This window comes from Lissotriton vulgaris, chromosome 1_1 (assembly GCF_964263255.1).
Source record: "Lissotriton vulgaris chromosome 1_1, aLisVul1.2, whole genome shotgun sequence".
Lineage (NCBI taxonomy): Eukaryota > Metazoa > Chordata > Amphibia > Caudata > Salamandridae > Lissotriton > Lissotriton vulgaris.
In genome coordinates this window covers 1,042,151,626-1,042,176,530 of record NC_141685.1, presented here as the reverse complement: position 1 = coordinate 1,042,176,530, position 24,905 = coordinate 1,042,151,626, and the positions used below count along the sequence as shown (strand labels likewise).

The 24,905-nt window shown below is 41.3% G+C and overlaps 1 protein-coding gene across 27 annotated transcripts in view; it reads right to left on the bottom strand.

The window, feature by feature from the left end:
- Nucleotides 1-24,905, bottom strand: part of NFIX (nuclear factor I X) — a 1,679,708-nt gene that overhangs the window by 920,437 nt on the left and 734,366 nt on the right. For 3 of the 27 annotated variants that reach the window (XM_086962500.1, XM_086962353.1, XM_086962465.1), the window contains exon 1: nt 1,308-1,362. The exons of 23 other annotated variants lie outside the window; for them this stretch is intronic. In XM_086962500.1, the coding sequence (XP_086818626.1) occupies nt 1,308-1,319 (12 nt within the window). In that variant the 5' untranslated portion in view covers nt 1,320-1,362. Of the gene's footprint in view, nt 1-1,307; nt 1,363-24,905 lie in introns of those variants that run through there. One more of the 27 variants, XM_086962284.1, reaches the window with a different exon arrangement.

Sequence of the window (24,905 nt, the reverse complement as noted above, 5' to 3'; positions counted from 1 at the left end):
CATAAAAATCCCCAACAATACGCCTTCTACAATGTTGATTTATTTGATGACGTCAGCCAAGGTTTTGAGATGTATGGTCACGTCATTCACTAGATGGCTACTTTTAATGTTTAGAATAAGGGTAAAGGAAGATTTGTCAGCTGTAAAAATAAACATTGAGTATTGTGTTAATAACTGAATGAAGCGATTATAGTGTGGCCACATCTCCTGAACCATAAACTCAGATTAGACACTGCCCAGAAGAAAGCTAGTGCAGTACTGCATCAGAAATCATATGGAGTGAGAAGCCCATACACAAATATGTAAAGCGTGAAGGATATGGTGATGAGGAGCTACAGCAGGGCTATCTGAATAAAAAATAAATGAATAAGAAATTAATACAAAATAGAAATGTACACATATTGCAGCAGCATGTTGTGTCAAGAGACAAAGCCAGGAGTGGAACTTTAGAAGTTGAATAGACTGTTTTTTAGAAAAAGTGTCATAAACAGAAGAACAGTTCAGGATGTCTGTTGTAATGGGTAAATGAAGTCCATGTAGTCGTAGAGCAGGCTAGGTTTGTAGAAGATGAGTTTATTATAACTCAGTTACAAGATAAGTTCCCGGTAAGTAGGTAAGAAGGTAGATGATAAAAGCTAGTCCTACAAGGAGCAGCCTCCCTGCTGCTCAACCTACAGGCGCCAACTAACACTCAGCACATCACCAGGCACTCATGCATTCTATGACATCACTAAGCATTCAGCATTCTATTCATCACCACGCACTTCATCACTCACCCTGGCTGAACACTACGCAATTCGAGCAAAGGAAAAGGTATGGTAACACTTGAAGCACAGCAATGTCTTCCCTTCATTCTTTGTTTTTTAAATAAAGAACCTTTACGAGATAATCTTGGATTTGAATTAAGGCTCATCATCCTTCTAATCAGAGTTCTAGAGGACCACAAATTCCCAGCACAAGTTATGTTGCAGTCAACCCTCTGATACATTTGCACCCATCACAAAAAACGTCGTGAAGGCAGCCATCTTGGTATTCTACAATGACAAGCAGCGTTAGTGGCTTCACACACTCACTGCAATTGGGGGATGTATGTGGTGTATCAAAAGTATTATGAAACAGCAAGAAGGCACTCGTCCATCAAAAATCTTAGGTTGTAGAATGTAAGACAACACCAACTGGCTTTGGGTGCACAGAGGCAGCAGCACACCACACAGATCATACCCCTATTTGTTCTGAGGTAAACAGGCACCTTGGTATAGAGAACTAGAAGTGGATGTAACTCCCCTATAATCTTCACAGGACCTTACCTGTCCAAGCATGCCTTCGTGAATGATCAGCCTCGTGTCAAATGTAGGTGAAATCAAGTACTGCAAAAGCAAGAGAAGCAAAGCTCAGGATCTTCCCGAAGGTAGATAAAAGTACCACCTTAACGCAAGCTAGAACTGACACAACAAATACATAATCCTAAAAAATTGGCATCTGTTGTTTCCCTTTCACATTTCCTTTGAACATTTTGATCAATGAAGAAAACATAAAGATGTGTTTTGCATATTTAATGAAACCAGGAGGGCGGCCCATGGGCCTGAGGTTGGCTTTGAAGTGCCTAGAAAGGGCAGTGTCCTGCTCTGACAGGGAAAAGGCTCAATTATCTCTCACACATTCAGTAAGAATGTTTTTTCATTTGTTAGAGAGCATTAATTATCTCACTGCTAACTAAAAACATGCAATATTCCTTTCAAAGGGCCAGTCAGATGAAGTTAAAAGTAACAATTCCCTCACACATCGGATGCATCACTCGATTATGATTGGATAACTTTGCTGCCAAAGATTACAGGGAAGGACTGAACAATAACAACCTAACAGATAAAAAGCCTTAATAGTGTTGGTCCTTTGAAGAGCTTGGTATATGCTGGTCTGTATCAGTACTACAGACAGTCAAAAAACAGCCCATACGTTGGATTTGTTCAAACTTCGTACTTTGATCATTAACAGTTGGGTGCAGGACACTAAAGCACTTGCCCAAAGATGCTCTCTTTAAAAGAAGTGCTTGAACATAGCAATTAGCAGCTGGCATGCCCAGTTGATAGAAATGCATTACTGGTCAGTGCTCTTCTAGACAGTTTAACAGGGTGGTGCTCCTATGTCCAATGTGGAAAGGACCAAGAGACTACCAAGCATTTCACTGGGGTCTCAAACTCAAAACAAGAGAACTTCTTTTGATTAAAAAAAATGATGCAAGTGAGCCGTGCTTACTAACAAATCAGAGCAATCTGGCTGACATTACACGGGCAACCAGTGACAGAGAAGCATCATACTACTTGCTAAGGAGCTAGGTAACACTCTATAGGGCATTCTACTGCATTACTGTAGCACTTCCACAAAATGGCTGACACATAACACAATTGAGTTACTTGTTTAGCTGTTTCACTTGGCAAATTTTCAATAGCAAAATATTTACTTGATGAAATGAGACATTCTAGGAAAGGCGTTAGAGACAGTTTAGATCTCCAATGAGAGGCATTCGTGAGTTTAAATAGGAGAACTTCTAGGTCTGCAAGGGGAAAATATTCTAGGACAAAATTTGGAGATAATCTACGGCTGAAAAAGAAGGCTTTATCAGATGGAAATTAGGGTCTTTCTAAGACTGAAATATGTGTATCCGAGAGGTGAAAAAAGAGGCATTTGAGGCCTGAAACTGCAGAGATTCTAATACTTAAATTAGAACCATTCTAAGGCTCCAATTAGGGGTATTATACATATTCAATTTAAGGTATTTCACTGCTGACGCTAAAGGTTTTTAGGGCTGAAACAGGAGGGATTCTATGGCTAAAACTAAAGACATTGTAAGGCCAGTAGTCCAACCCTTCCAAATCGGAATTGGGAAGAATATGATGGCTCGTGGGAAACAAGCTAAAACAAATAAGTGCTCAAATTCGAAACTTTCCATAGCTTAAATAGGGCATTGTGGGGCTCACATAAGTGACATGACATTCTGGGGCTCTGATAATAATATAATAATAATAATCCACATTTGTAAAGCGCACAATCACCCGCAAGGGTCTCTAGGCGCTGGGGGCCGTCGGGAAGATTAAACAAGCTTTTGCCCAGAGTCACATGGTGCTGGGCTAATCTGCCGCCGGCCCTGGGGATCGAACCGTGATCCCCAGATTCCGGAGTCAGTCACCCTGGCCGCGGTGCCACACCTCTCCCCTAAGTATCTTGGAGCTAAACAAAAAGACGTTCTAGGCTTCAAACCAGAGGTATTTTTAGGCTCAAATCAAAGACATTCCAGAGTTCATTTAGGAGACAATCTGGAGTTCAGATAAACATTCTAGAGTTCAAATGAAATACATTTGCATATTTAAATAGGATTTATACCAGGGCTCTAATGGAGATATTGTAGGGCTCGAATGAGAGGTATTCTGTGACTCAAATGTGAGTATGCATTTTGTGGCTAAGAGGGAAGGTCTCTATGGATCTAACAGGACATTCTAAGGTTCAAACAAGAGACATTTTGAGGCTCAGGTGGGAGGCATTCCTTAGCTCAAACAGAAGACATTAAATGCCCAAACAGATGTACTGTGAGGCTCCAAACAAAAGGGATTTTTATGGCTAAAATGGAAGGCATGTTGGCTTGAAATAAGTGATACTTTATGGCTCCCATTATAAACAGTCTTGGGTTCAAATGTGAGGCTGGCTAGGGTTCACGTGAGAGACATTCTTGGGCTTAAAATAAAACATGCTAACGCTGTAATTAGAGTAATTGGAAGGCTTAAATGAGAAGCAGTGTAGTGCTAAAATGAAATGTAGTTTTGGGTTGTAAGGAGGCACTTAGGGCAATAAGAAAAATGCTTGAAGCTAACAGAACAGACATTTTAGGCTCAAATGAAAGATTCTGAAGCAGAGTGAAATTGTTGTGTTGCTCAAATGTCACCAGACCTTTTCCTTCAGCACAAGAGAACTTTGAGTACTTAAATTAGAATGTACATTACGCAGAAGCGCAAAGTGGGACATGTTGGAGCTCAAACGAGCATTTTTTAATCAAATATAAACTTAAGAAAGGTGTGGTTTAGGACACAGATGAGCAGTAATCATGCACTAAAATGAGTCATTCAGATCATCATCTGATGTCCAGTGGTTCAAATTAGGGAGTGGTACTAAAATATCAATATCAGAATATTGACTGAGATAAATACCTCTTAAACATTGTTACAAACATGCCACCAAATTGTTGTTAGTCATAGAAAATATACACACAGCGGAACAATATTTTTGTAAATTTTGACATATAACTTCAACTAAGAGGCAGTCTGGAGCAAATTACAGATTTGTAATGGCCCTAAAATAGGGGACATTCTGTGACTGAAACTAGCAGCCACAATTCTGAGGCTTTAATGAAGGCATTATGGGCCTTAAATTGGGTCAATTTGGGTCTAAAAGATGTGTCTTTCGGGGACCGAATAAGAGGCATTCTGTGGCTCACATTAAGCAGTTTGTGGCTTCCAAACAGAGAGATCAGATCCTCTGACTTAAACGCCATCAGTGTTTCCTAAGTTCCAAAAAAGATGACATAAGAGCTCGCATTGTGTGTAACATTGAGGCTCAAATTAAGAGCATTCTGGGACACAAACTGGAATTTACTGAAGCATAACTGTGAATTTTCATTGGGTTCAGCGAAAGCCAATATGTTTTTCAAATGAACGGTGTTGTGAGTTTGGAGAACAGCCAATTTACAGACTGAAATTATATTTTTGAAAGCATATAAAATAAATCTCAGCCATTCTGGGAAATAAATGAGAGCTAGCCCTGAACCCCAAAGCTTTTCAGAGGTTCAGATACAGCTTATGTTAGTACCCCCTAAAACTACATCACAAGTAGGGTTATGTATAGAGACCAAGCCAACTTTTGAAAAATACAGCTACGAATGGAGCATGAAACTACATTGGGGCAAAAAGTAAAGGGGGAAATGATAGGAGACATTACAAAACAGAGTTCACACACACATCGCACGGCTCTGTATAACGTTACTATGGCAGCTTTAACTTGCACCCAAAGCTTTGAAGGAAGCTATAGCCGAAGACGGGAATTAGTCAAACAAGGACCACTGAAGTACTTGAGAAAATGCTGCTTGTGATGCGCCTTTCTGTTTCTACTGCGGCTGTCTGTGGTGCACCTGTAAAGTATGCGAGAGTTTAGTGTGTACGGTTGCTTGTCACATGTGTTTGTATGTTGTTTGCGTGTGTTGTATGTTAGACGCAAAAGCGAGGAATGTCAAGTCAAGTCAAGTCAGAGAATTTATATAGCGCACTACCTACCCAGAGGGTCTCAAGGCGCTTAGAAAGGGGAGGAGGATTACTTGTCAAATATCCACGTTTTAAGTTGCTTTCTGAATGCTAGGTGGTTCTGGGTGAGGCGAAGGTACGCGGGGAGTGAGTTCCATGTTTTAGCAGCCAGGTATGAGAAGGATCTGCCTCTCATGGTGGTCTTGTTGATGCGAGGTACAGTGGCGAGGGCTTGGCTGGAAGAACGTAGTTGGCGGGGGGGGGGGGTGTAGAAGGACAGTCGTGAGTTGAGGCATTCTGGTCCGATGTCGTAGAGTGCTGCAACCTGGCTTGTTCCTGCGGTGTGGGAGCGAAGATTAAATAGATATTTCCTACGGATACGGTTCTTTAAGCCTGAATTACTGAAGCTTGCACTGTCGATGCTGTTTTGTTGTACCTGTTCTGTGAGAGAAACATACAGTGTTATATCTGCATCATTTGTATGAGTGTGGATGTGTACTGTTGCTCAACACGCTATACCTGATCTGCTCGTGTCGGGGAAGCATGTAATGCAGCCTCCCTTTCTATAAGTGTTTTGCAGGTTGATACATAATGCATTATATGTCATCCCTGTTCTCTGTGTGAGTGAAGGTTGTAGCGTGAGATGTACCTGGTGTGTGTACAAGAACTTCATCTGAGCGTTAGGATACTTGATTTGGTTGCTGCCTGTCCTGGGCCATCTGTGTATGTCTAGGTTGCAGTGCTGTTATGTGTGCGGGGCCTTGTGTGAGTGATGCTTGCAATTTGACCAGTACTGCGAGTAAGCGAACACTCAAACCTCATAGACAGATGTACGACTTTAAGTATGAGCATTTACAAAAAGAAAACGCACCTCCTAGTATAAACTGACATAATTTGAGCATCACAGACAAACACTTCACAGCTCCAGCTGAGCATCAGTTTGCAGGGAGAACTGGCGGATTCCCATCAAAAATAAAACAAGAAACGTAGGACGCAAGGAAAACACATTAAAAATATATAAAAATAAAATGCTATTGCAGATGGCCCGAACAATAGAGCTGCAGGATTCGGAACAGCAACCGCTCAGTCTGTTTATTGTTGGGCAGTGATGTCACAATCGAGCAATTATGTGCGTGCCAAACCACAAAACACTAATAACAGAAGAAACCGACTGGCATGAATTATAAGGCACTCCACTGTACTTTTTGTAATTAAATTCATTAAAAAAATAAAACAATGGCCCGGCGAGCAAAAAAAGCACCCTTTCATCACTCATGGTTGCAAGAGGTACAAAGCCCATACAGCGAGAAAGAACTTGAAATCAGAAAAAATAATAGGAAACAAAGACACCAATAGTGATTTTTTGCCAAAACGGTGTGAAACGTGTTTCCACAATTTACTTACTCCAGTTTCCTCAGATTGGTTGAGTTTATGAAATAATAATGAACAAAGAAACAAAAGGCGAACACACAAAAAGCATTTGACTTCAGATAGATTGAAATAAATGCTGACCTCGGAGAGCCCACTCGAGAGAAAAGAAGAGGTAGAGACAGAACCCCAAGAATAAAAGGGGACTGGTTGCAGTCAGCAGCTGTTCTCAAACAAAAGTGTAAAAACAGAGGCTCAGTGGCACAATTTGCCAAAAGGGATTGACGCAAACACTTCCCGAGCATGCTTAAAAAGAACTAAAACGCTTGAAAGGCAATGTCTGTGTGAACATTGTTGTCCACTGTACACCTAAAGGTCGGAAGAGAAATGTACGTGGTGTACATGGAAAGTGGGAATCATCCGAGAGACAAAAGAAAGAGATAAGAGGAAAGAGATATTGAAAGAAGAATGTAATAAACTTGCATAGCAATAACGAAAAGAGACAGACTGTAATGTTCAAAGGAAGAAAAATAAACAATACAGAAAAAAGAATAAAAAGGAAATATTGATCAAATGCTGCAAAAGGGAGATTCTAAGAAGTGGACTTTCACCTTTAATGGTTGGCACAGCCTTTTAATACCAGAATTATATAATTAATTAATAGATTGCTTTTTGAAAAAGGTGTGCAATACATTGCATTACCTTCTAATAAAAAACTGTAAATTATTTTAAATCTATAGTTTTAACTCTGAAAAAACGGTGCTCCTATACTACAGAATTAAAAGCTTGATTGCAGTCATATGAGGTACTGTATTTACAAGCACTTCTTTTTTCACCAATGTTTCTCTCTCCAAAATGTCCCATTTCTACCTTTTCAGTTCACATTAACTGGGTTTGTTGTTTTCAAATCATATTCTTACCATCTGCAGTAGTTTGTAAGCTATCTAGAGTAACACCAAGTAATAAGAAATCAACATTTCCAAGATCATTTGCCAGGCGAAATACAACATGGTGTATCTCGCACAGTTCTACAATGTCCTACATATCCAGGGTCGAACTGGCCTATAGGGCAATCAAGCAAAGCCTGATGGCTGATCTGACGGGTCAGTGTGCGGCCCTTTGTTTGGCTGTTGATTTCCCCGATATTAAAACAAACATTGCCTACAGCAAACTCAATTCTTCTCCAGTCAGAAAAAGGGAGACATTCAAACAAATATATGGCAAAAAATTCTGAAATAGTATGAGCAAACTACCCGGAAGTATGAGCCTTTCTTCACCTAATTTATTTAATTTCAGCTGTTTAAATGGAAAAAAATCTTAATCAAAGTAAAAAGTAAGAACTTTCAAGTCACAATTTATTTCCAGTTGGATCCGTCTTAGCCTACTTTAAGCTTGCTCAATCCTTTTTTCCTACCCGAGAAAAGTGAGAATGTGATTTTTTAAAACTTGAATTATCAAGATTTATCGAAAAACATTAAATGTTCTCAGAGAACAAAAAACAGATGTTGAAATTAAAATATGACATAATAAGGCACTGAGGTAGTCAAAGTACTTATAATATATTTAGCAAGTATACCATGTTCTTTACAAATCAGTAACAATACCTTCCATAATTATGAAGGTGAACATTAAAATGCCCTCATTACAAGGTAAAATTGCATTAAACCAGACCTTCAGTTGAAATGTGCCCTCTTACTTCTCAATTCTGTTTCTCTAAACTTTTTCATTGGAAAATAATATGATTGAAAACTATATTAAACTTTTCTAAGTACCAATATTGCATGCTGGGAAATAGATCTAGAAGATGTGGGTGATGTGAAAACAAAATATATTGTGAAAATAATCTTCAATTTCTGGTGCTAAATTATTTCACATGGAATCTATGCAGAACTTTGTCAAATCTAGCATCAGATGTAGTAGTAAACAGGCTTAACTCTAGCAATAGTTTAAAATTACATGACGAAAATGTGTCTTGTTTAAACAATTATGCAAATATATTTATATTACAAAACACTTTAAGACAAAGTGGATTGCTATTTCAGTTTTTGTCATTCAATATCAATGCTGCTGTGTTATTTTTTAAATCCAAACTGCAAGGTGAGTAACCAGATGATCCCTGCTCGGGGTGTTAATGTTACACAGTGACTGCGATAAGACGTTGCTAAATCCTAGCAAAATGCTAACTATGTCTGAAAACCCAAGGACCATTGTCCTCCAATATACGAATTTAGGGCAAACCACAAAGAGACATTCTAAATTGTTTTGAGAAAGTATTTCCACAGAGTGAGACTTTAATCAAAATTGGCATTTTTCCTTTCACCTGTGCAGCAAACAGACATACTACTGTACTGGAATATATTGAACCCCTAGGGCCCGAACCTCCAGCAAGATTAAGCCGGGAACAATCACAGGCCTTTGTCCTTCACCAAACAAGATGAAAATTATTTCCAAGAAAGGAGAGTTCTACTGCCGGAATCATGAAGCAGTGAACAGTAAACTACAGAAGGGAACAATGAGGCAGTGTGCAAACAAAAATGACATATGATTTAAGTATACATAAAATCCAGAGCTATATAGTAGTTGAACAATATGTGTCTCCATAAAAATCTGTGACCTTCAAAACAAAGTTTCCATCTGAAATTTCAGATGAAGTTGAGATTCAAACAATTCTGTTCAATCAAATCGTACTTCTATCTCAAGGTATCACTACTTGGAATTAAGAAAATATTCCGACTATGTCTTTCAGTTTATCTTGCTCTGTTACTACATGAAATGAAGAATACCTCAAACATTACCAGCCCTTCTTATCACCACATTAAATCAAGAACATTTTAGCTGTTTCCAATCTATCTAATACACTCTATTAATACATGGATTAAAAAATATACCCACATTTTTCTATTGTTCTATCTCTCTCTATCGCGTAAAGAACATCCCAGACATTTCCAGACATTTTACCTCACTGTCACTGCATGTAATCCAGGCTTTTATGGATATTTCCAGCCTACTGTAAAATTACATGGATAAAAGGACACCCAAGGTGTTTGTGTATATGGGCAAGTTTCCTTAAGAAATAGATTTTTTTTTTAAGCGGATAATTTTGGCAATGTTTAATAAATCTTCACAAAAAAGGTTTATCCACCCCAGCTTCTTCCTGGAAAGTTTCAGGGTGATCTATCAAGTGGTGGGTGGGAAAGTTTGGGGGGGGGGCATGGAGGGGTTGGGTTCAGATAAATAGGCAGGGTACCAAAATGCTCTTTCCCCATGCAATTTTCCACAGGTAATTTATGCAACTTTGCAGCCAAAATGGCTAAACGGAATTACACCAAATTTGTCAGAAAACTAGAGCTTTACCCAGAAAGTGTGCTTTTTGTTATTTGGTGAAATGCGTTAAGATTTTTTTAGAAAACGTAGCTTAAAATGTAGATATCTAGCTAATCAGTACCACAGAGGGATTATCAGTTGTGCACTGAGGGAAAAAAACAACATATGAAGCTTTCCGATTAGCTTGCCAGACCTAGCAATGTGATTGGCTGACCACACCACGAAAAGAAATGTTGAGGCTTCCATTTTGGGACTCAGTCCCCATGTCCTGAAAATGTAAATAAAACAATATATAATGGGGCAGGGTAGAGGTACACTGACACACTGGTCCTTTAGAGGTCAGAGGGATAAGAGAAACCTAGAGGGATGGGTCAAAGTGGATTTAAAAAAAAATAACAACGCAGCAAACTCGCTGTACTCTTGTACTCAGTGCACCTCCCCCTGGCAAAAATTCATGGGAATACCCCAAAATTATTGCAAGATTACTTTGGGACTCAAAAAAAGTTGGATGGGGGATGCACAACTGTGGAGGGCTGGGAAGCAATAGTGGGGTGTCTGCTTGCCCGGCCCTGCGCCCAACCCCTACAGCTAATGTCTGTGAGGGTAGGTCACCCATGGAGGGTTATGCGGCCAGCCCCAAACCGCACACTGCCACAGGCTGAGCGAGGTTGGTGGCCGGGCACCTGCAGAGGTTGGGCACCTGCGGGGTTGGGTGCAGGACTTGGTAACAAGCCAGACCCTAGCCCCAGATAAAGACCATGCAGTGAACATTTTTGGGATAGATTGGCATGGTAATGAAATCTTACTTTACATTAAAAAAACTCTGAATATTCACTGAAAAAGCAAACGGTTAAAGAGACATTTTTATTTAGATGATAATATCAGTTAAAAATAACATTTTAAACTTTAAAAAAAAAATGAAATTCACCAGTTGACGTTAACTGAAGTAACTATAACTTGCACACTTGCCAGGCACTGCTTATGACCTCACATATTACATCATTGTGAGAAGTTGGCCTGATATATGATGTCTCCAATTCTGGGGGCACCTTGTATCAGTCCAAACAACCCTTATGGTGTCTGTTGTAAGTCAACCTTATAGACAAGCTATCCTAATGGTAGCATGGACTAAACAGCCTTAAAGGCTTAACTTAAGAGGTCATGTTAAGCGAGCTGGTTTACCAATCACAATCCAATAATATCAAATGAAAGGACACTACACAAGTTATATATTATAAAAATATATGTATTTATTACTAGAATAATCCTCTGTACTCTTTATGAGTGCAGAGGCACAAGCGTTTAAACAAAAGCACAGTTAAACATATGAAAGTTGCACAATTATGGATGAGGCCCAGGGGCCACGCAAACCATATATTAAAAAAGTGGTATAAGAGATACCAATTGAACAGTGGTTAGGCCTAGGGCCTAGGGAATCGCTGGGAGCAGTCGGGACTAGCAATGCTGAAGTCGGGAAAAGCCCGCGGGATTCGGGTGCAGCGCTTAAAGCACACACATGCACCAATGCATTGTCAATGGTGCGTAAAAGTTATAAAGTTATAGTTAAAGGAGACTTCCGCTTAACCTAGCAGGATGAAACTTTAGACACATACACTAGAGGTGTGTACCAGTGTAAGAACACCGGCGTTGCTGAGTGACACTTTCTACGATATCATTGACAACCACTGATGACATCCGAAATGGCAGCATTAAAGACGTCACTGTCCATGGCAAGTGCACAAGTTATAGTTACTTCACGCTATACCTGGTGAATTTCGTTTTTTTTTTTTAGTTTAAATTAGTATACTGATATTTTCACCTATGTCTCTCTCTCTCTCTCTCTCTTTCTCTCTCTCTCTCTCTCTCTATATATATATATATATATGGATCCTCCACACAGCCCACTTGTAGTACGACGGGCTCCGACACAGCTCGGGCTCACAGCAAAATCACTTCATCACACCACCAAGACTGAAGCATGAATTGGTTCCACTAACATTTAATAAATTAATTAAACCTCACAGACACGTTTCGGCTTGTATGCCTTCCTCAATGTGTGTTCACATAGCGAGGGGATCGCGCAACAGTTTAAAAGCCAGCAGAGTGTCTCTTCATTGGTGGAGTGGAGTGGCCATAGAGAGAGGACTGTTATTACACCCTATGGTGTTTCCTGTAGCCACAACTACGCATTGCAGTGGGGCCGGATCGATCGTAATGGCCAGTGCCTGATTCTGGAAGTGGTGATACCAGGTACATTGATTGACACAATGCCGCGTTGGCTTCATTACATTCCTCTCCTTGGACACTCCAGATTAATACCTCTTTCAATGCGTCCCTACGTGAAACGCGAGAGGATCCACATGGCCCAACGTCCTCTGGCACGTCGATTACACGGATTGTGCAGTCACCTCCGTGTAGACACTTAATAATGTCCCGGCTGCGGCCAGTAGGTATGCCAGACTGGCATGCATGCTTTTCAAATGTCCAGTTGCTGGCCTTGAAGCAAGCTGTGTCCCACATATATATATTAACTACTGGCGTTAGGTATTTATAGTTAGGACCTAGTTTCCATAGGAAATGTGTTTTTGTATTGCAATTAACTTTGACGCCATTTGATGAATCTTCACGAAATTTTCAAAACTAGTGTGCAAGTCAATGCAGCTGCTGTCTGGACCATTTTGGGGTGATTCGTCAAGCGGGGCCGAGAAAAATGGTGGGTTTCTCCATGCAATTTCCCATTGGGGTTTTGAGCATGACTACAGCCTGAACCACTGAACAGAATTCCACCAAATTTGACTGAAAGCTTGATCTTGGTCCAGAAACAGTGCTTTTCGTAATTTGGTGTAAATCTGTTCAATAGTTTAAAAAAAGATTTATGTGTATCCAGGGATGCAGAGGATTTGCGGATCCGACAGATCTCATTGTGAGATCAGATTAGCTGCTACCACAAAAAGTAAAAGCTAGACCTGGTGGTGGGGTCCCACCTGGGGCCCAAAACATTGTTTTTGCTGGAAATTTGCAGAGAATTAGTAGCAACAACGACAAGCTCGGTTTCCCGCTATGTGCCTCCTCTCCCTTTAGAATGTGGCCGGACCCCGGGAGATGGGGTCCTTGAGCGGAAATCGGCCCACGGAAGGGGGCTGCGTGACCCTCCTCTCCCATAAATATAATGGTGTGCCCCGGGTATGGGGCCCCTGGGACAAAATGCCCCAGTGCCCCCTTCTCCCTAAAATAATTACCAGGCCCCAGAGGATATATGACGTTACCACGCGTACTTTTAGCACGCATACCATTACCACAGATTTTTTTACAACGCAGGTCATGTTACAACGGATACCCTTACAACGCAATACACTACAACGCACATACTATTACAACGCATACCATTACAACGTAAGTATAAGTAAGTATATATATATTTTAAAAAATTATTTTTGTAATATTTAATTTAATTATTCATTAATTTATTTTAAATAATTATTTTTTAAATATTTAATTTAATTATGCATTATTTAATCATTAAATAATTAGATTAATGAAATAATTTTTAATTGTAATTTTTTAAAATATATATTAAAAATACCCCTGTACCCCAAAACCCAAACCCAGCCCTAAAACCTAAAAATACCCCTGTACCCCAAAACCCAAACCCAGCCCTAAAACCTAAAAATACCCCTGTACCCCAAAACCCAAACCCAGCCCTGAAACCTAAAAATACCCCTGTACCCCAAAACCCAAACCTGAAACCTAAAAATACCCCTGTACCCCAAAACCCAAACCCAGCCCTGAAACCTAAAAATACCCCTGTACCCCAAAAACCAAACCCAGCCCTGAAACCTAAAAATACCCCTGTACCCAAAAACCCAAACCCAGCCCTGAAACCTAAAAATACCCCTGTACCCCAAAAACCAAACCCAGCCCTGAAACCTAAAAATACCCCTGTACCCCAAAACCCAAACCCAGCCCTGAAACCTAAAAATACCCCTGTACCCCAAAACCCAAACCCAGCCCTGAAACCTAAAAATACCCCTGTACCCCAAAACCCAAACCCAGCCCTGAAACCTAAAAATACCCCTGTACCCCAAAACCCAAACCCAGCCCTGAAACCTAAAAATACCCCTGTACCCCAAAACCCAAACCCAGCCCTGAAACCTAAAAATACCCCTGTACCCCAAAACCCAAACCCAGCCCTGAAACCTAAAAATACCCCTGTACCCCAAAACCCAAACCCAGCCCTGAAACCTAAAAATACCCCTGTACCCCAAAACCCAAACCCAGCCCTAAAACCAAAAAATACCACTGTACCCCAAAACCCAAACCCAGCCCTGAAACCTAAAAATACCCCTGTACCCCAAAACCCAAACTCAGCCCTAAAACCTAAAAATACCCCTGTACCCCAAAACCCATACCCAGCCCTAAAACCTAAAAATACCCCTGTACCCCAAAACCCAAACTCAGCCCTAAAACCTAAAAATACCCCTATACCCCAAAACCCATACCCAGCCCTAAAACCTAAAAATACCCCTATACCCCAAAACCCATACCCAGCCCTAAAACCTAAAAATACCCCTGTACCCCAAAACCCAAACCCAGCCCTAAAACCCAATACCCCAATACTTACCTATAAACTTACGATGTAATGGTATGCGTTGTAATAGTACCTGCGTTGTAAAAAAATGCGTGGTAAAGGTATCCGTGGTAATGGATCCTGCGTTGTAATGGATCCGTGGTAACGGTACTGCGTGCTAAAAAATCCGTGGTAACAGTTACATACCGGCCCCAGAGGACGGGGATGGGGTTCCTGGGGCCAAAAGTTGCCCCAGGAGGGGGTCCACGGGTTGGCTGCCTTTGGTGGGGTTGGCTAAAGAGACTGGCCACAGGCCAAGCTCAACGTTGGGTTGGCTGCTTGCATGGGTCACAGGCCATGCCCTGCAGCCAACTCCCCACTGCTCATGCTGTGTGCGGCAGCAGTTGGATTAACGTATAGTAATTAAATATTACTTTACAATAGAAAAACCTCTAGAAATTCACTGAAAAAAACAAAGGTTACAGGGACGTTATACTTATAAATAGCATTTTTAAAAAACGCAGAAATTCACTGAAAAAACCTAAGGTTACAGGGATGTTATAGTTAACTTCAGATTTTACACTCACAAACCACAGAAATTCTGCAGTTATAGTTAGACTTATTGCACGTTTCTATAACTCATGCCCTAATGTAACTATAACTTGTGCCTTACCAAGCACTGCTAAATACCCGACATATGACATTAGTCATGACATCTATGACATCATTGATCATATCAGTGCAACAATTGCTATCAAATAAAGGATGAAAAACTGTGCATTGTGGAGCACAAGTTATAGTTACCTTAGGGCACAAGTTATAGTTACTTGAGATAACTCTATAACTGTTCAATTTCTATGCTTTTGTGTGTGTACAATTGAACCTAACTATAACGTCCCTGTAACATTAGTTTTTTAAGTGAATTTCGAAGGCTCTTTTAATTCTATTTCATAACTATAATGTTCCTATAAACTTTTTTCTTGTGAATATATATGCATATGTATGTGTGTGTGTGGATTGGTATATATATATTTGTTTTTTTAGCTTCCCCTAACAACTATTGCACCTTTTGGTAAAAAACAGCAAACTGTCAGAAGGGACAGGAGGAAGCACAGGTGTAGAAGATGGAAATGGCCCAAAAAGTCAATTCCCGTTTCCTCCCGCTTAGTCAAGTCAAGTCAAGTCAAGAGATACTATATTCGACCACTAAAAGCCATAAAAGCAAACAGTTGGACAGAGATACAGTGATTAAACGATCCCACATGTACAATTAAAAATCCAAATCACTCAGGTAAATAGTCTAAAACCAACAGTGCAAACAAGTAAAATTAAAACCTCATTATTAAAAGCCAGCACTAAACGTTCTAATAAACATAAAATGCAGCGGGTAAAGTGCAGGAGTAATAAAACGTTAACTAGGTAGATAGACTAGGGAGTTGGCATAACAAGGCACAGGGTGGCACACACAGTTCCCAGAGCACAGTTATCACAGTTAACAGAAACAGCCTGGCTACTGCAAGGACAACCTCTTCCTATATCTTGTGGCCCCTGTTAGCTCGTAACCCCAAAACAAACCATGGGAGAAGAAAGCATTTGAAGATATGGTAATGCAAACCATACTCGAGCAAATTGACGATTTCTAAGCAGCAGAAGTATAAACATTTTGGGAAGGGGGTCTTACAAATCATGGAAAAAGATAAAATGAGAGTATCCTGCTCAGAAACATTGTCATAAGGGCAGGGCTTTAGTGTACCAGGTTTCATATAGCCTTTGGAAAAGGCTAATAACCAGTGTCCCAGATGCAATTGGAATCCGGTTAACACAAAGCGATGGTACTGCTTTAGTGACAAGCAACAAGTACTGCTGTACCTGTGGGCTCAGACTCAGTGTAACAAACCTTCTCACAGTGGGCTTAGCTAGCTCATTACCTTCCCTAAGCCCCTGCCTTTTGGCCAGAAACTGTTATTTAATGTCTCTAATTGCTACAGAGCCTGGGGCCCTAGGATTAACATACAAGTCGGGCAGCCTATACATTTAATTTGCTCCATAATATACTTTAGCCATGGGATACGTAAGGCCCCCTCGTGTGCAATGCAGTCTGTGATGACAAGTAGATTTAAAGAGGGGTGGGACAAGCCCAGATTCTCAGCCAGCGCAACTGCGGGGCAACGGCAATCAGGTCTGAGATATACCCCACGCCCGTCCCTCATGTAGAATGTACACCAGAATAGTGTGGGGGGGGGGAGGACAGCAAGAAGTTTACGCATTAATTTATTTTCTGCCCCCTGGATGTCCCTCACGTCTTTGTAACCCCAAACGTCAGACCCATACGTGGCCATAGGAGTGCATTTTTCTCTGTACACCTTACACCCGCTTAATATTTGAAGTCTTTTGCAAAATTTGTAAACGTCTGAACAATAATCCAGAAAATTTGGTGTGCTATCAACCTTCGCAACAATAAAGTACAATTGGAGGTAATGGTGAAACTATTTAGAAAGGTTTCTTGATGGCCTATCAGTTTGGCCCATCTTTATGAACCCATGCCTAATACTACAAAATGTGTTTGGATGCATATATTTTAATTTGACATTTTGTGAAGATCAGTACAGGAAAGTAAACAAAACATGAATGGGTGGTGAATGCAGAGTCAAGTCTTATATGTAACTGTAACCGCTTACAAAACACAAGTAATACTTGAGTAGACTGATATTAAGTATACCAAGGGTCAAAAATACTCAAATCTGGCAGTTAAGACTTATCTGTCAGATGAGTACTTTATTACATATATCTATATATATATATATATATGGAACCTAGGCCCTAACTATATATATATATATATATATATATATATATATATATATATATATATTAGGAAAACGCCATTCTTTCTCCACAGTTTGTTCAAAGAATAACGAGAGTGAGCCCAGATTTCGTGCCAATTTCTCTGTGATTTATTATTTAATCACACCAGCCATCCGCCATAACGCGTTTCACCTCCCAAACGAGGCTTGATCACTGGATATATATATATATATATATATATTACCTACTGGCGGTCGCCAGTAGGTATATATAGTTAGGATTTTTTCTCTATGTAACTTTTGAAAATTCTATGTCTAATAACTTTGGCGTTTGTGGACGGAATCGGCTGAAATTTTCAGGAAAATGTGCCATGTTTCTGATCAGCCCCTAAAAATTTGGGGGGGTTCGTCAAGGGGGGGCCGAGAAAAAAGGGGGGTCCCAAAACGCGTTTTTCCCATTCATTTTTCCATAGGGCGTTTGGCCTCACTTTTAGCTCAAACGGCTGAATGGATTTACACGAAACTTGGCAAAATTGTAGGGACTGTTAGCCCGATGTGCCTTTGCTGGGTCTCAATATATGTGCTCCAGTGGATTTTGAGAAATTAACGTTTAAAAAAACAGATATATCTGTGACAGCGTCCCGGATAGCGCTCCAGATCGCGTACTTTTCGCGCAACGGATCTTCGCGAAGCGAAGCTGATTGGCTCTCCGGTGTCTGTCAACATGCTAAACAGTCCGGTGCGGCCGCCATCTTGTCTCTCGGTAGGATCGAGAGACAAGAAGAGGAGAAAAACGAAGGGCGAATTTAATGAAAGGGGGCAAGGTAGACCCTTCTTGACCCCCTAGGAATGATGTTGTGGTTATTAAAGGGTCCCGTGAGGCAAATAAAAAAAAATTGATTTTTTGCGGAAGAAGCGCTTTCCGGTTCGCGAACTGGGTAGCGAATCGGTACGCGAAACGGGAATTCACCATTTTGTGTTTCGTTTTAATTAAATTACAAGATGGAGGAAAAACAATGTGAGAAATGGGTATAAGGGGGTACGAGAGACGTATCCTGACCCCCTATGTTTTCTGAGGGTGGCTGAGGATGCTCATATATGTTGATACTTGTCTTCCAGCGGCTGCGCGTGAGCGTTTTTTTTTTTTTTTTTTGCTGCGTGACGTCTGTTAACGTTCGATTCGAAGGAAATCAGGAAGTGTTGACCGCCATTTTGACACTGCGAGTAAATATATTGTAAAAAATAATTGTTATAAATTAATCCGTATTGATAAACATTGTCTGCGCCATCTTGCTTTTCTTCCAATGCCACACTTTTGTCGTGCACGGCAGCCATTTTAGATGCCTTGACCAGACCCACTCTCTGCACGACGCCGATCGTGAAGTCTGTTAACGTTCAATTCGAAGGAAATCAGGAAGTGTTGACCGCCATTTTGACACTGCGAGTAAATATATTGTTAAAAATAATTGTTATAAATTAATTCGAATTGATAAACATTGTCTGCGCCATCTTGCTTTTTTCCAATGCCACACTTTTGTCGTGCACGGCAGCCATTTTAGATGCCTTGACCAGACCCACTCTCTGAACGCCGCCGATCCTCAGCATGGCTTCCCACCTTCGCAAGCATCTCCCCCACGCACTGGTCACCCCCGCTCTCTGTCTTATGCATGGGCCATAAACCTCCCCCCATCTGCGCTGCTCTTCCCTGAGAATCACACCCTGTGCCCGCCCGACACCACCCTTTCACCCTATTCACTACTGCACCCTCTGACACTCCTCTTCCTCTGTGTCCGGTTGTCCAGGCGGGTCCCAGGCTATCACCTAGCCCTGCGGATGTAGTTTATGGCCCCAACTGTAAAGAATAATCCCTCTTCAAAGGAGTTACAGTAGATCAAGGCCCCCACCCCATGAGATCCGTCACACCACACGTGTTCCTACTATCTGATAACGATCCTGTATTGTGATTGGGGAGGGGATTCTCACTGTAAGGGTGTGTGGGACCGAGCCTGAAGCGGAAGATTCCAGGGATGCCATTTTGTACATCAAAGTCTTCACAATTATGTGTCACATTAAAAATATATAGCACTTCAACAAAGTAGTAGGATTATAACACTTTATTAACTTATAAATATATACATTGCAACAAAAACAGTAAACACCATAATTTTTTTTTATTAAAACAGAAGCAACAATGGTCAGTAGCGGTCTGTTGTGCGAATAGTTCCAAGGCAGCACAACGTGCTGAGTTCTTCACGGCACCCAGGTGAAGAACCATCCCTTCTTTAAACCCCATGGTGACCAACTATAGTTTATTCTCTATTTCGTTCCCTTGCCATAACAAAATAAAAGTCTTGGGTTTCCTTGTGTTTCTTAATAGCATTGGTGTCTGCACACTTCTTTGTCAATTCTGTGAACATGACAGCTGCTTCATAGACAGACGATATCTTTGTTAAGTCATTAGTGTTAAGTGTGTCTGAAACTACAGTGCCCTTCTGTTTTACTTTCCTCAGACACTACAGAGTTTTGTGTGTTGTTCTTCTGAGCGACAATTATTCCAGAGGTTTCAGGTTCACTTGTTTTGTCCTGCAGTGAGTTAACAGCTTCAGAGACTTCATGTTTATTTGCTATGTCCTGCTGTGCGTCAACTGCTTCAGAGACGTCAGCCTCATTTGTTATGTTTGACTATATCCTGGACCTGCCTGGCCGCGCCCAAAATGGCGCCGGTATAAATGGGACTCGTAACTCCTTGTTGTGTACTGGTTGCCCAACCTTAATATCACGAGATACGTATGCACCGTATGCGCCCCTGGGTGCCGCACTGGTTTTGGTATCCTACAATGCTGCTCCGAAAAACGGCGTGGGGCGCCCGGGGGGGGGGGGGGGAGGCGGCGTGAACGGGCCTCCCCAGGTGGAGGCTCGTCTGTTGTAGTGGGGCGCCCCTTTAACGTTTCACTTGCCATTCAGCGGTTTAACGCTCGCTCTTGTGGCTACAGCGTCTCGCTCACCATGTAGTTGAGTTGCTCCCACTCTTGCGGTGCAGCGATAGGCGGCTGGCACAGGACTCTTAAAATGGCGGCCGGCTCTTCGGATTTGGGCCTGGTCCACTAAAATGGCTCTGGGACACCTTGGAACTCGGACGCCTGTCTGCTAGGGCTTGGGCTCCATTCTCGAAAGCGTCCCCTCAGCCTTGAAGATTCTACAAAAGTCTTGGGGGCCCCCGACTCCCGCAGGCTTCCGGTGGGGAGCGGCTGCCATGATTGCTTGCGGAATGGCCACGACGGAGCAACAAGATGGTGGTGCTCTCATGCTGACGCCAGCTTCAGTCTGAAACATCCAGAAACACTGTAGACTATCAATTCGATGAGTTCCGGTGGAGCCCCAACGTGACCCGGTAGGGAAGAACTTGCCCTCCCCTTTTTTGAGTGATGGTTCTTGTTGCCTGTCCCCTCTGTTGTCACCTAACGGAACCTTTTTTGATTGCCGAGTGAGAAAAAAAAAGGTGGGTCTTTCATCGTTTGGGAAAAAAAAATGTTTTAATCCAATGAAAAGTGTTATTTTTAGGTCATATGATCAAGCCTTCCATCATTAGGAAACCAAAAGTAAAATGAACCAATGAAAAGTTTTATAAACAAGTCACATGATCTGTTATGCGGCTTTGGGTTATAAAAAGCACACAAAACCCGTTGGCCCATGAGGCGGCGTCAGTAGCGAACTTTTATGCCCAAATTACGCAAAGATTTAGCTAATCTGCTAAAGGGGGGAGTCGCTTTTTCTTTTGATAATTTATTCACCCATCCGTTGCCTCTCTAATCTCCATTACAATGTGCAGGTCCAGAATATAGTCAAAATGTCTCCACCAACCAGCGGAAGGAACACAACCCCTTTCAGTAGTCCAAAAAGTTATGTTAAATGACAACAGAAGGGATATGCTACAAGAACCTTCAGTCAAAGAGGGGAGGGCAAGTTCTTCTCTACCTGTTCACGTTGGGGCTCCACCGGAACTTATAGAATTTGGGCGGGGTGGGTGGCGGAGCCGAGCTGTTTTGCAGCCATCATGGCGTCGAGCTCAGTTCATCTCACTAGTTTCGTATTTCTCATGAGGGGTAGTTCCTAATGTTTCTATTTTAGCGAGGTCAAAAAGAGATCCTATTAGTGGCCTACTGATTTTGCTCGATTCCTTTTGTTTTTTTAAACGATTTTTCACTATCTGCAAAGACTAAACAGAGTATTGCGACTCTGTGCTTGTTTGTTATTAGAGAATGAAGCAAAGAGATCCAATTCTAAAACAGTAAATGCTTGGATAACAATCAATCAAATGGAGAGAGAAGCAGGCACGACGGATTACAACGGGGGCAAAGGCCTGCGTTACCTACCCTTCACTATCTGCAAAGAGAGAATACTCCTAAAAGAAAAAAAAGGGGGGGGCAGCGTTCAAAGCACATCAGCGTGCATAGACACGAAAATGTTTTTACCTACCACGTACTTGACATTTTAAAGCTTTTCATATTTGCTATTAAAAAAACATTGAAATTCACTTCAAAAACCATAGGTTATAGACCATATATAGTTAGGAATTAGCATTTACAAAACCTTAATTTACTCGCACAAAACCATTGAAATGCGCATATATAGTTAGTTACACTAACTATATATCGCGCACCCGCAAACCACTGCTGATGATGTCACATATTACATAATTCATGACATGGTCAGTGACATCACTGATGACATCACTGATGACATCTCAAATGACATCACTGATGACATCACTGATGACAACACCCAGTGACTGTATGTTTCTGTAAAGTTAAAATATGTCTTACATATTGTAGAATGAGTGGATGTATAAGTGTCTGGATGAAGGATTTAGTAGGTGCATGACTGACTGTATGAGTGAGTGATCAGATGTGTCTCACTGAGTGCATGGGTTAGTGACTAAACTGTCTTAATTTGTGCATCATTATGTCTGTTCTTCTGTAAACTGCTGCATGTGTTGATCAGTAGCTATATGAGTAACTATATGGGTTTTTGATTGGTTGCCCAAGTATTTGTATGGGAGACTGAGTGTGTGTGTGGGTGGCTGGGAGGTGTGTGACTCTGTGCATAGATGTGTGAGTAGTTGATTCACTATATGTATGGGTTCAAAAGTGCATGTGGAAACAGCTGTATGGGTGGTTGACTGTCTGCATGAGTGTATTAGTGAGTGAATGGATTTGTAAAACACAGTACATGTGAGAGTTGACATATTTAAATAACTGTGCATAAGAGCCAGTGAATGTGTGAGTGTCTGTAAGGATCATTGTGAACATGTATCAGGGATTGTATAAGAGAGTAAATATGTGTTAGTATATGTTTGAATAAGTAAGGTGTGTATAACTGTATAGTTGAGAAAATGGAGGTGTGATTGATTCTTTTCATGACTGACTAGGTGTGTGAGTAACTCCATGGATAAGTGCCAGTCTGTGAGTGTCTGTTTATACTGAATGTATCTAAGGTTATATTAGAGTCTGAAGATGTTCATTGTATTATCACATAAATGATATCATCAGTGATGTGATCAGTAATGTCAAATGAGATGTCATCAGTGATGTCATCAGTGATATCATTTGAGATGTCATCAGTGATGTCATCAGTGATGTCATTTGAGATGTCATCAGTGATAACATCAGTGATGTCACTGACCATGTCATGAATGATGTTATATGTGACATCATCAGCAGTGGATTGCGGGTGCGCGATATATAGTTAGTGTAACTAACTATATATGCGAATTTCAATGGTTTTGTGCGAGTAAATTAAGGTTTTGTAAATGCTAATTCCTAACTATATATGGTCTATAACCTTGGTTTTTTCAGTGAATATATATATATATATGTTCACGGGTCCGGCCCAGCACCGGGGGTAAAGAGGCACACAAGCAGGCAGATGTAAAGCTTAAACCATCAGCTTTATTTTTCGCTCATTCGTCACTAGCCCAACGCGTTTCGCCTATATCCACAAGCAAGACGCTCCAGGGGGGGATCCCTCACCTTGAATGGGGTGGCTCGTTGCCGGTGGAGCAACCGGTAATCAATATTATGATACTCTCCAATTCTCGCCATAGTAATTGTGTATATATATAAAAAAACATATAATCACGGGATACGAACAGCTAAATATACGCTAGATCGTACTTGTAATTATTGTCCCGATGCATGCCGCACCTCGTAGTTTGTATCAGCATGACAGTATGTCCACAAAATGAGGCTATGTACCAAAATCAAAGCTGATGCGAGAGGGTTCCTCAGTATTTTCAGGTGTAGATCAGGTACACTGTAGCTGTATCCTATCTCGTAGTCTCAAGTAGACCCGTGCCGGCTCATATGCCCTGTAATTGACTGGTATCGGCTCAATAGTGCCAGTTTCAGAGATATACGAATACCTAAATTGGTATTTCAAATCACAGCTGGTCAAATATTACTATGGCGAGAATTGGAGAATATCATGACTTGCTTTGTATAAACCGAATACAGTATTGTTATGTTATGAGGTTGTAATACTGTATGATATGCCGCATATGAACTGAGTCCACAATGGCGCTTGAAGTTGACAACCACAGTCCGCTTTCTATGATAATTAATGGCGATCTTGCGAGTGTTGTTTAAAAGGATTAACTTTATTTGCCCAATTTGTGTACAAAAGCGCTCTGGGAAGTGCGAAATGAGTCACTATCGGTTTATGATGGTAATAAACCTGGTTACTTAACCCCTTCCCTGCTCATGACGAGCTCAGCTCGTCATGCAGTACACTGGTCGTGTGCTTATGACGAGCTGAGCTCGTCATGAAATAAAGCCTTTCAAGATTTTCCAGCACAGGAGGGGAAAAGCCATAGCACTCATGTGGTTAAACGCATCTAGCCGGCCATACATTAGATGGCATTTTCTCGAACAATCCCAATCTGATTTTTTCCAAGGCTGAACCTGTGTCCTGGTCAGACCATGGGGCTGTGTTATTTACCATCCTCAGTCCACTGGTTAGGAAGAATCTGAGAGAGGGGCAACCATCCAGGATGTGCATGGCCTGGAAAAACATTGATGGGCCAGTCCTGGAGGATTTGTTGATAGCATCAAGGCCAGTTATGCAAACCGATGTGAGTAAAGCCTCCATCGAATACACTGAGTGGCTTGATAAGGCCTGTCACAGGTTAGTCCCACCTAAGAAGTGTCGGCCTACCAGGCCGGTACCTTCGGCCCCTTGTTACTCGGCTGAGCTTAGAGAAAAGAAAACCATATGCAAAAAGCTAGAAAGAATCTGGCGAGTGAATTACCACGAACTGGATAAAGAGAGATTAAAAATTAGCCTTAGGTCATATAAAGAGCATATCAGAAAGGCCAAGAGCGATTTCTATACAGATAGAATTGAGAAGGCTAAGAACTCGGCAAAATAACTTTTTGATACGGTGGTCAGTTTAACCTCCCCTAAAGTGATGGCTGTGCCCCCCAATATCGAATTCTGTCAATCACTGGCTGACTTTTGAATAAAGTTCAAGTCATTTTCTCCACACTCGAACAGCAGGTGACC